General features: G+C 48.5%; 1 protein-coding gene across 1 annotated transcript in view; it reads right to left on the bottom strand.

The window, feature by feature from the left end:
- Positions 1 to 11,102, bottom strand: part of LOC142302873 (olfactory receptor 5G9-like) — a 30,458-nt gene extending 19,356 nt beyond the window's left edge. Inside the window, exon 1 of the mRNA XM_075343979.1 lies at positions 11,085 to 11,102. Within this exon, the coding sequence (XP_075200094.1) occupies positions 11,085 to 11,102 (18 nt within the window). The remainder of the gene's footprint in view (positions 1 to 11,084) is intronic.
- Between the last annotated feature and the right edge of the window lie 1,958 nt (positions 11,103 to 13,060).

A 13,060-nucleotide genomic window follows, 5' to 3' on the forward strand; every position in this document is an offset into this window, starting at 1 on the left:
TCACATCTAGATGCAAACCATTCATCAATTCCAAAAATAGACAGGCCAGAGTTAAATTTGCTGAAAAACACCTCATGAAGCCAGCTTAGTTCTGGAAAAGTATTCTATGGACAGATGAGACAAAGATCAACCTGTACCAGAATGATGGGAAGAAAAAAGTTTGGAGAAGAAAGGGAACGGCACATGATCCAAGGCACACCACATCCTCTGTAAAACATGGTGGCGGCAACGTGATGGCATGGGCATGCATGGCTTTCAATGGCACTGGGTCACTTGTGTTTATTGATGACATAACAGCAGACAAGAGTAGCCGGATGAATTCTGAAGTGTACCGGGATATACTTTCAGCCCAGATTCAGCCAAATGCCGCAAAGTTGATCGGACGGCGCTTCATAGTACAGATGGACAATGACCCCAAGCATACAGCCACAGCTACCCAGGAGTTCATGAGTGCAAAAAAGTGGAACATTCTGCAATGGCCAAGTCAATTGAGCATGCATTTCACTTGCTCAAATCCAGACTTAAGACGGAAAGACCCACAAACAAGCAAGACCTGAAGGCTGCGGCTGTAAAGGCCTGGCAAAGCATTAAGAAGGAGGAAACCCAGTGTTTGGTGATGGCCATGGGTTCCAGACTTAAGGCAGTGATTGCCTCCAAAGGATTCGCAACAAAATATTGAAAATAAAAATATTTTGTTTGGGTTTGATTTATTTGTCCAATTACTTTTGACCTCCTAAAATGTGGAGTGTTTGTAAAGAAATGTGTACAATTCCTACAATTTCTATCAGATATTTTTGTTCAAACCTTCAAATTAAACGTTACAATCTGCACTTGAATTCTGTTGTAGAGGTTTCATTTCAAATCCAATGTGGTGGCATGCAGAGCCCAACTCGCGAAAATTGTGTCACTGTCCAAAGATTTCTGGACCTAACTGTATATAATCTGTCACTGCAGACCAAATACCCTATCGTACTCAAAAGTATAGTACTTTATCTGACACCACCATTGATTGATACAATGTAAAAATTACAAACCACTAGCAGGAAAAAAGCTGTAGAAGATCAATATACCACAGTCAATGATTTAAAAATAAATAAACCACTGCTGTCCAAATTGAATCACCAGGTAATATTACCGCCTGCTAGAGGTCCGATTTAAAGTGGTGCAAGGTCCCAGGATCGGTGTAAGTATGGGGATCTAACAGTGTGGCAACCCATTAGTCAGCATTACTTCTGATTCGGATAATCCGGGGGTCATGTTGTAGGTAGTCCAGCAAGAAGGCGCTCATGTGTCTTGCGCATCCAGGAGGACCAAGTCCTTGCTGTGTTGGTGGCGGAGAGGTGAGAATCATGCCTCCTTCCTCTGCCCTCTTCCCCCAACCTCGCACAACCGAAATGTGAGCAAGCTCTCCCTCATCTGCTCAGTCTTCCATGCCCATCAACAGTTCGTCCTCCATTTCTTCCTCGGCTCCTGCACCTTCCTCAACAGTTAGTCTGACACTACGTGCCCTCTCCCCCACCGTACCATGTCTGCCGCCTTGGTGCTGCTGACCATCTGGACCTCATAGATGTTGTTATCCCTTGCGCATATGACTCCTCCTGTTCTTCTTCCCATTCCTCTTTTTCTACCACCTGACTATGAATGCTGTTTTTAGTGTGCACCAGCATTAAAATGACTGGAATTGTCATGCTGATAATGGCATTGTCAGCGCTAAACATCTTTGTCGCCATTTGTAAGCTTCGAAGAAGGGTGATAGGTCCTTGATCTGATTGCAGCAGGGCTCGCCGGTGCTGCCACAGACGCTGCAACTTGTGTAGATTCAAATTCCAGCGTGTCAACACATAGCATTTCAGGAGGTGAACTGCCAGACCAAAAGACTTCAGAAGCAATGCAAGTTGTTGAGCTGCTGGGTGTGAACGGTGGAAGTGAACACATCGCGAGCGTGCCCACTGCAAAGGGCATGTAGGCCGGGATGGTGGTTTAAAAATTGCTGGACAAACAGGTTCAACACGTGAGCCATACAAAGCACGTTTGTCACATTGCCCTGAGGAAGGGCCGCACCCAGGTTTGCATCGTTGTCGCACACTGCCTTCCCTGGCTGCTGGTTGAGTGGAGACAACCATTGATGAAACTCGGTTTCACTCTCCAGAGTTAACCGTCCACAACTCCTCAGCGGTGTGACTCACATTTCCCAGACATTTCAAAGTAAAGAGTCGACCGCCTGATGCCGTTGAGCTCTGCTGCCAGCATAGTAAGGAGGTGTGCGTGATCCCTTGTGCACAGTTACAATGCCGGTGGCCTTACAATTAGTGATGAGCGAGCATGCTTGTTACTACTCAGTACTCGCACGAGTATCACTGTACTCGGTCTACTCAGCGGGGACCGAGTAATCTCGCGATACTCGTGCTGTACTCGTGGTCTTCATTTCTGCATGTTGGCGCTCTTTTGAGAGCCAGCCCTCATGCAGGGATTGGCTGGCAGACCACTGCAATGCCACAGCCCTGTTAGTTGTGGAATTGCAGTGATTGGCCGGCATGCACAGCATGACCGAGCCTTTATACCGGCGGGCGCGCTGTGCTCTGCTCACAGCTATCCAGACAGTCAGTGCAGGGAGAGTGTCGCTGCTTCAGGGAAAGGTTTGCGGCCCTTTATAGCTATTTCCGTAGCAGGGCTGCAAACAGTGTGACCAGAAGTCCTTCTCAGGACTATTCTAGTTGTATACAGGCAGGCAGGGTATAGCCAGGTCGGAGTACAGTAGCAGAGTCCTTCTCAGGACTATTGTTGCTGTATACAGGCAGGGTATAGCCAGGTCGGAATACAGGCTAGTGACCAAAAGAGTCCTTGTCAGGACTATTGTAGCAGTATACAGGCAGGCAGGCAGGCAGGCAGGGTATATAGCCATTCCTAGTGGTGACCGTATACCAGCCTTCATCATATCTGGGGCTGGTGTACACAGTCTAAAACAGTCCTGATAGTGTCAGACTTCTCAGCAATTGTCGCTCCTAAAAACCTGTTAGGTTCTTAGTGCGTCCGTGCTTGCATTTAAAAACCGCACGTGTGTGCCTGTCGGTGGCAGCGTACAGGTGCACTTGTGTGCGTTTTTACCAAACTATTATATAACGCACAAGTGTAGTGTATAATACACGTCAGTCAGCAGTGGCTGATAGTGTCAGAGTTCTCGTCATTAATTTTTGCTCCTAAAACCTGTTAGGTTCTTAGTGCGTCCGTGCTTGCATTTAAAAACCGCACATGTGTGCCTGTCGGTGGCAGCATACAGGTGCACTTGTGTGCGTTTTTACCAAACTATTATATAACGCACAAGTGTAGTGTATAATACACGTCAGTCAGCAGTGGCTGATAGTGTCAGAGTTCTCGTCATTAATTTTTGCTCCCAAAACCTGTTAGGTTCTTAGTGCGTCCGTGCTTGCATTTAAAAACTGCACGTGTGTGCCTGTCGGTGGCAGCGTACAGGTGCACGATTTGCACAAACTTTGATATAACGCCCAAGTCTAGTGAATACACGTCAGCACAGCATTGCAAAATGCGCAAGGGCGTTGGCAAGGAACAAGGAAGTGGACGTGATGGTGGTGCAGGCAGAGACCGAGGTCGTGGGCAAGCTCTAATTTTGCCACAACAAAGGGCCACATCTAGTCGCTCGCACGTCCTGTCCCAAATTCTTGGGGACCGCAGCAGTACACCGCTCTTGAACCAAAACCAGTGTCAACAGGTTGTTAGTTGGATAGCGGATAATGCTTCCAGTCAGATTGGCACCACCACAAACACTCTGTCTTCCACACGGTCAAGTGTAAGTAGCCGTGATACTCCACCGCACATTTCAGAACCTGATCCTCCTTCCTACCACAAGGCTCAGTACACGTCCTCGGACATTAATGATCCCACACTTGGACACTCGGAAGAGCTGTTCACGTTTCCATTCGCACATTCTGGCATCTCGCCAGCTCATGTTGAAGTGGGTCATGAGGAGATCGTATGTACAGATGGCCAAATATTTGAGCAGCCACGTTCTCACGAAGTTGGCAACGTGTCTCAACAAGGGGTGGACGATGATGAGACACAATTGTCAGGAAGTCAGGAGGAGGAGCAGGGTGCGGAAGAGGAAGACGACGTGGTGGATGATCCAGTAACTGACCCAACCTGGCAGGAGGATATGCAGAGCGAGGACAGCAGTGCACAGGGGGAGGGAGGCGTAGCATCCCAACAGGCAGTAAGAAGCAGGGTGGTGGCTCCAGGCAGAAGTCAGGCAACCGTTCCCCGGAACAACAACACGACACAAGGTGCCTGTACAAATGTTAGGTCTTCCCGAGTCTGGCAGTTTTTTAAGTTGGATCCAGATGATTCTAAAAAGGCCATTTGCAACACCTGCCGTGCCAGCATCAGCAGGGGTACCAAAACTAGCAGCCTGACCACCACCAGCATGATCAGGCACATGTCAGCCAAGCACCCGACTTTGTGGGAAGTACAACAGAGTCGAGGAGCAGTGCTTGCTAATGTCACTGCTACGTCTTCGCTGGTTGTGCATGCGAGCCAATCCCCTGTCCATGCTGCCTGCGAACAAGCCTCCTCCGGTCCTGCACCTGCAGTTGCCTACGCAGAAATAACACCATCATCAAGCACATCCTTGTCCCAGCGCAGCGTTCAGTTATCCATTCAGCAAACCTTTGAACGCAGGCGCAAATACACTGCCAACACCCCACATGCCACAGTTCTAAATGCTAACATTTCGCGACTGCTTGCGCTGGAAATGTTGCCTTTTAGGCTGGTGGAGACAGAAGCATTCCGCGACCTGATGGCGGCAGCTGTCCCACGTTACTCAGTCCCCAGCCGCCACTATTTCTCCCGGTGTGCCGTCCCCGCGTTGCATAACCACGTGTCACAAAACATCACACGTGCCATGAACAACGCTGTTTCACCCAAAGTCCACCTAACCACAGACACGTGGACAAGTGCTTGTGGGCAAGGCCGCTACATCTCGTTGACGGCACACTGGGTTAATATTGTGGAAGCTGGGACCCAGTCTGAGCGAGGGACGGAACACGTCCTTCCCACACCAAGGTTTGCAGGCCCTACCTCAGTCAGTGTTTCACCCACACTCTACAGTTCCGGAATGTCATGCTCTTCAGCCTCCTCCTCCTCCTGCGCATCCTCATCCACTGTACCCTCCACACCAGTCCCAAGCTGGAAGCACTGCAGCACTGCCTCGGCGAAGCGGCAACAGGCTGTGCTGAAGCTAATCTGCATAGGTGACAAACCCCACAATGCAGAAGAGCTGTGGACAGCTCTGAAACAGCAGGCAGATCACTGGCTCACACCTCTGAACCTAAAGCCAGGAAAGGTCGTGTGTGACAATGGCCGGAACCTGGTGGCGGCTTTGAGGCGAGGCCAGCTGACACATGTTCCATGCGTGGCCCATGTGCTCAACCTCGTGGTTCAGCGGTTTATAAAGTCATACCCAGAGCTGTCTGATCTGCTGGTAAAAGTTCGCCGCCTGTCTGCACATTTTCGAAAGTCACCTACTGCTTCAGCCGGCCTTGCCGGCTTTCAGCGCAGTTTGCATCTTCCGGCTCACAGACTGGTGTGTGATGTCCCCACGCGTTGGAATTCAACTCTGCACATGTTGGTCAGGATATGTGAGCAGAAGAGGGCAGTTGTTGAGTACCTGCATCACCTAAGCCGTCGGGAAATGGGTCAAACTCCACACATAACACCTGAGGAGTGGAGATGGATGTCCGACCTATGTACCATCCTCCAAAACTTTGAGGACTCCACCAAGATGGTGAGTGGTGATGACGCCATTATTAGCGTCACCATACCGCTACTCTGCCTTCTAAAACGGTCTCTGCTCAAAACCAAACATGATGCATTGCAGGCGGAGCGCGATGAGTTGCAGCAAGAAACAGTAGTGGGTGTGGGTGATAACACACAGCCCAGCCTCGTCTCATCACAACGTGCAGTGGAGGACTATGACGAGGAGGAGGATGAAGACATGGAGCAAATCTCCGGCCAAATTGAGGATATGACATGCACACCAGTCATATCCTCGGTTCAGCGTGGCTGGCCAGAGGACAGGGTAGATGAGGAGGAGGAGGAGGAGGAGGAGGAGGACAGCATGTTCAGTCAACGTGTTGGTCAGGCTACTGAAGTCCTGGCTGTTAAGAGTCTGGCGCACATGGCTGACTTCATGGTAAGCTGCCTGTCTCGTGACCCTCGCGTTAAGAACATCTTGGCCGACAATCATTACTGGTTGGTAACACTGTTAGACCCACGCTACAAGGAGAACTTTATGTCTCTTATTCCCGAGGCGGAGAGGTCAACCAAAATGCAGCAGTTCCGGAAGGCCATAGTCACGGAAGTAGGCAAAGCATTCCCCTCACAAAACGCTAGCGGCATAGGTCAGGAATCAGTGGACAACCAAGGCGTACAGCCGAGAGAGGCACAAGTCCAATCCGCCAGAGGTAGGGGAACAGTCTTTAAGATGTGGGACAGTTTTCTCAGCCCCTCACGTACCACAGCCCCTGAGGTGCGGGGTAGTGCCACAAGAAATCCTAAGTTTGCCCAGATGCTCAAGGAGTACCTTGCAGATCGAACAACTGTACTCCGACATTCCTCTGTGCCTTACAATTATTGGGTATCCAAGGTGGACACGTGGCATGATATGGCTCTCTACGCCTTGGAAGTCCTGGCCTGCCCTGCCGCTAGCGTTTTGTCAGAGCGTGTTTTTAGTGCCACAGGTGGAATCATTACAGATAAACGCACCCGCCTGTCAACTGAAAATGCTGACAGGCTGACTCTGATCAAGATGAACAAGGGTTGGATTGGGCCAGACTTCACCACACCACCAGCAAATGAGAGCGGAATTTAAAGTTTGTAACGGGAATTTGCCATGTACCTCCAGTCACCCATGGGTACACACTTCTGGACTTTGGATAATCGCTGGACTGCTCCTCCTTCTCCTCATGCGCCACCATGGTGACCGTTACAAGAGTTAGGCCTTTGTTTCAGGTATACCCCCAGTGGTAAATTTTTTCGCCCATTCTTTGCAGAATGGACATTACAACGACAGGAGACCCGCTCCTTTGCAATGGGAACAATGTTTTGAGGCCCTCATGCACGTCTCTATGCAGGGACAACGTGGAGCCTCACAATTTTTGGCTGCCCTGCCAAAGGGCTATACTATAATACACCCACTTCCTTACAATGGACACTTAATGTTTTGAGGCCCTCATGCACGTCTCTATCCAAGGACAACGTGGAGCCTCCCAATTTTTGGCTGCCCTGCCAAAGGGCTATACTATAATACACCCACTTCCTGACAATGGACACTTAATGTTTTGAGGCCCTCATGCACGTCTCTATCCAGGGACAACGTGGAGCCTCCCAATTTTTGGCTGCCCTGCCTAAGGGCTATACTATAATACACCCACTTCCTGACAATGGACACTTAATGTTTTGAGGCCCTCATGCACGTCTCTATCCAGGGACAACGTGGAGCCTCCCAATTTTTGGCTGCCCTGCCAAAGGGCTATACTACAAAAGACCCACTTCCTTCCAATGGGCACTTCAGGTTTACAGGCCCTCATGCACGTCTCTATCCAGGGACAACATGGAGCCTCCCAATTTTTGGCTGCCCTGCCAAAGGGCTATACTATAATACACCCACTTCCTGACAATGGACACTTAATGTTTTGAGGCCCTCATGCACGTCTCTATCCAGGGACAACGTGGAGCCTCCCAATTATTGGCTGCCCTGCCAAAGGGCTATACTACAAGAATCCCACTTCCTTCCAATGGGCACTTCAGGTTTACAGGCCCTCATGCACGTCTCTATCCAGGGACAACGTGGAGCCTCCCAATTTTTGGCTGCCCTGCCAAAGGGCTATACTATAATACACCCACTTCCTGACAATGGACACTTAATGTTTTGAGGCCCTCATGCACGTCTCTATCCAGGGACAACGTGGAGCCTCCCAATTTTTGGCTGCCCTGCCTAAGGGCTATACTATAATACACCCACTTCCTGACAATGGACACTTAATGTTTTGAGGCCCTCATGCACGTCTCTATCCAGGGACAACGTGGAGCCTCCCAATTTTTGGCTGCCCTGCCAAAGGGCTATACTACAAAAGACCCACTTCCTTCCAATGGGCACTTCAGGTTTACAGGCCCTCATGCACGTCTCTATCCAGGGACAACGTGGAGCCTCCCAATTTTTGGCTGCCCTGCCAAAGGGCTATACTACAAAAGACCCACTTCCTTCCAATGGGCACTTCAGGTTTACAGGCCCTCATACACGTCTCTATCCAGGGACAACGTGGAGCCTCCCAATTTTTGGCTGCCCTGCCAAAGGGCTATACTACAAAAGACCCACTTCCTTCCAATGGGCACTTCAGGTTTACAGGCCCTCATGCACGTCTCTATCCAGGGACAACGTGGAGCCTCCCAATTTTTGGCTGCCCTGCCTAAGGGCTATACTATAATACACCCACTTCCTGACAATGGACACTTAATGTTTTGAGGCCCTCATGCACGTCTCTATCCAGGGACAACGTGGAGCCTCCCAATTTTTTGCTGCCCTGCCTAAGGGCTATACTACAATAGACCCACTTCCTTCCAATGGGCACTTCAGGTTTACAGGCCATCATGCACGTCTGTATGCAGGGGCATTGGTGAACCTCACAATTTTGGACTGCCCTGGCAAAGGAAAATACTACAAAGACTCAGTTCCTCAAAATGGGCACATTAGACTGAGAGGCCTTTATGTACGTCTCTTCTCAGGGACATCGGAGTGCCACACAATGTTTTACGTAAAATCTTTCATGTATTGATCTCAAAAAGTAACATACATTAGCTCTATCTCACTATTGGGTATGTGCCCTTAACATTTCCGCCATGAAAAATCATTTTGGTGTCATTTTGGAAGGTTTTCTGGTGAGTCCGTAAAAATGGCGTAAAACGCGGACAAAATTGTTCACAGCTGTGACTTTTGAGTGATAAATGCTTAAAGGGTCTTCCCCATGCTGTTGCCATGTCATTTGAGCACTCTTCGGAGACTTTTGTGCTATTTTTAGGGTTTCTACATGCTGCCGGTGGTCATTTCACAAAAATACTCGGGTCTCCCATAGGATAACATTGGGCTCGGTGCTCGGGCCGAGTACACGAGTATCTTGGGAGGCTCGGCCCGAGCTTCGAGCACCCGAGCTTTTTAGTACTCGCTCATCACTACTTACAATACAGGTTTTGAGCAGAGGTTGAGGACCTAGGCATGGTTGAGGAGGCAGAAGCAGTGGAGGAACTTCTACATACAGAGGAAGTATTGACACACAACTCGTGTGGATGGAAAGACTTGTACAGCAGACCCTTCTCCATCTCTCCCCATAGTAACCCATTGCCCAGTCAGCGACATGTAACGCCCCTGTCCATGCTTACCTGGCCAAGTATCTGTGGTGAAATACACCCTGTCACACACAGAGTTTCTCAAGGAAGCGGTGATGTTGTGTGCAACATGCTGGTGTAGTGTGGGTACGACTTTCTTGGAGAAGGAGAGGCGACTGGGCATCAGCTCTTGGGGCAGTGCAATGGGCATAAGGTCTCGAAAATCCTCTGTTGATAAGGTTGGAAAGGCAGCATTTTTGCACCCAACCGTTTGCAGATGCTGAAAGTAAACTTCTAAGCCATGTCATACCCTTCGAAAATCATGTAAAACACAGCAAAGGGACTCCAACCACAGTGTCCCTCATTTCCAAAAATTGTGACACACACACACCACTTGACTGGCATCAGTTGTCCCCCAGTTGCAATCTTAAAAGGATGCTTTGCATGAAGCACTCTCAAAAATACACATGCCTTTCGCCTCCCCTGGATGACACTGGGGTAGAAAAGTCCTCTGTGATCCATGACTTGTTCATCTTGGTTATTTTTTAAAAAAGCAAGGGGACTCCAACCACAGTCTCCCTCGTTTCCAAAAATTGGGCCACACACACACCACTTGACTGGCATCAGTTGTCCCCCAGTTGCAACCTTAAAAAGATGCTTTGCATGAAGCACTCTCAAAAATACACCAGCCTTTCGCCTCCCATGGATGACAAAGGGGTCGAAAAGTCCTCTGTGATCCATGACTTCCTCATCTTAATGAACGTTAGTCTGTCCATGTTGTCACTGAACAGATGCATGCGCTTATCTGTCAGCACACACCCAGCAGCACTAAATACACATTCCGAAAGAACGCTGGCTGCAGGGCATGACAAGCTCACCAAGGCATAAGTGGTGAGCTCAGGCCATTGATCCAGATAGGAAGCCCAAAATGAGCAAGGCTCAAGTTGCACAGTAATGGCATCGACGTTCACTTGCAGATACTCCGATATCTGTGTCTCCTCCTCTTTTTCCTCGTCCAGCTGTCTTGTTTTCGCATGAGTATTTGTCCTTGTCACTTTCCCATGTGTTTGTGGTGTCTTGTGAGTTGTTTATCACCTTTTGGACACCTTTGAGGGTGTTTTCTATGTGTTTTTGTAACGACTGAATGATGGTCGGTATGATTATAAAGATACGATGGCACTATGGAAAACCAAGGGACACAAAGATGGTGAATAACAGTTTTCTTTAGAAGTCTCAAAAAATGTTTTTACAAAAGATTTCTTAATTTCCTGATACAATTCTTCCAATGCGATGCCATACTGTATCAGACTTTCTCCGCTCCTCTGGGTACGAGCGAAAAACTGTACTCGCAGTTGTCCGGCCGCTGCCACATGGTCGAAAGCCTTTTCCAAGACCTGAATTATTTCATCCACTGTCTTCCGCTGCCCTTCTTGTTTCAGCAGAACAACCTTGCGGGCATCTCCCTCTAGAGCATTCAGTGTGACCTCGGGCTACAGTTTGGGGTGTACGCTGTGCAAGGCAATGGCGTTCTTCAGCCAGCCCAGCCAGTCACTGAACAGTAAGTTATACCCATCGAATTTAGCCAGGTGATTTAGCAGCGCGCCCGTTGCAGAACACCCTATTAGCCGCTCACTGCTGGTCACCAAAGGGGAAGGGGGGTGAAGTACTACAGGGGGTGTTACAGCGTCTCTCACCTGATCGGGGTTATCCATAGCGAGCACCGTATCCTGCCGACTACGCCAAATATGTAACGACTGAATGCCTGTCGTTAAGACTATTAAGATACGATGGCACTATGGAAAACCCAGGGACGCAAAGATGGTGAATAACAGTTTTCTTTATAAGTCTCAAAAAATGTTTTCACAATAAAAAAATAACAGTGCACTTACAACTATTGGGCCACAACAGCCCGGAATAAACAATAACAGTTTATGCAACTTGGAGGACTTCAAGTGTCGGTCTGTTGGGATGAACTGGACTATATTTCCCCCAACTATACCGCTCCCTCCCTTATCTATTGATGGGGCTTACCCGGGTACACTACTACAGATAAGGGCACATGATCCCTCCAAGGATATAATCTTACAACCACCTCCCCTTATGTTTACAATTCAATCAGGGTACCCGGCCACCTTCCCATATACATTCACAAACAAGTAAATATATGTACATGTACCTTAATACGTGTACCTCTAGCTCTACATGTACCTCTATGCAATATTGTGTACCTCACTGCCCCAGACAGTGGGATGAAGCAAAGGCAGAATAGTCTGTTTTTATCAGCACAACACAGCTCAACCTCTAATAACTTCCTGTTCAGAGAAACACCTCAGGATAACCAAGCAAACACAGGGTCTTCTCAGTGAATAATCTGTCGCTGAATAATATTCCTTCTTCTTTATCCTATCTATCTATCTATCTATCTATCTATCTATCTGTCTCTGACTGACTATTATACACCGATCGGTCTCAGATCAATTGTTACTCACTGAAGTCCTTCACTCAAGATGGCGTCCGTCCCCTCAGACTGCTTCTGTTTCACTCTTAGATGATTTTATCCAAACAGTTTCTGGAGAAATATTCACTCAGATGAAGTCCTCTTGTCAGGGGCAGTAACAGCTCCAAAGAAAAAAAACGAGTAAGCAGTCCACAAAAGGAAAAAAAAACAAAACAGGCAATCCTATGAATCCAAACACGGGAAAAGAAGAGCCGTATTTCTCTTGTGCAGTCCCTCAGATCCTGACTGAACTTTCTAACCATCTCTCTCAGTCTACGTTACCAGGGAAATCTAATGTAACCCCTTATTGTCTAGCAGTGTTCTGCCCTCTAGTGACACCTAGTGGCCATTTAAATTCTAGCATAAATTTATAAAATACATTAACAAACATGCAAGTTTATCTTATGTACATTTTCACCCTGTTACACTCCACCCCACTTAAGATTTGGTTTCCCGACAAATCAATTTGTACATGTTACATGCAGTACATATTCTTCAGGGTTGTACCGTATCGGAGGAACACCAGCCGTACTCCTTTCAGATCTTCATAATTCAGTACCTGTCGTGTTCATGGGGGTGATTTCCATGTCTGACGGAGCAACGACACTTGGAGGTAGCTCTGGACCAACTGGAATCTGCAATGCCAGATCTTGGTCATCTGGTGCCACGTTGCTGAAATCATCACAGCAGTCACACACAAGGTTATTTGGCCGACCCGTGATTGGTGGATCAGGCGAGACAGGTGGGCATGTGGGTGTGTCGGAGATGCACCTTTTCAACCAGTTCCAGTGCAACGTACGATGGGGCCCGACACATCCTTCAGGGATCACAGTGTACACACTTCCCCCTGTGAATAGTCTGTACACCACAGTGTAAGGTGTAGCCTCCCACTGATCTCTCCAACTTTCCACCTGGGCGAGTAACTCGTAAAAGCACCCTATCGCCCACTAGGAACTCATCTCCATGCACCAGTCCACGATCTCGATGGGGATAGTCCCGCACCCGTTCCCCTACTATCCTGTGGATTTCTCACAGCTTCCATTGGTGACTCTGAATCCATTCACTGGCTGTGCGATACTCGAGTTCCCCAGGTACTGACAAGTTCAGTTCCTCGACCTCCCTCCCAGGCCGCCCAAACATCATCATGTAAGGGGTAAACCCTGTATTGCTATG

Source organism: Anomaloglossus baeobatrachus, chromosome 4 (genome assembly GCF_048569485.1).
Source record: "Anomaloglossus baeobatrachus isolate aAnoBae1 chromosome 4, aAnoBae1.hap1, whole genome shotgun sequence".
NCBI lineage: Eukaryota > Metazoa > Chordata > Amphibia > Anura > Aromobatidae > Anomaloglossus > Anomaloglossus baeobatrachus.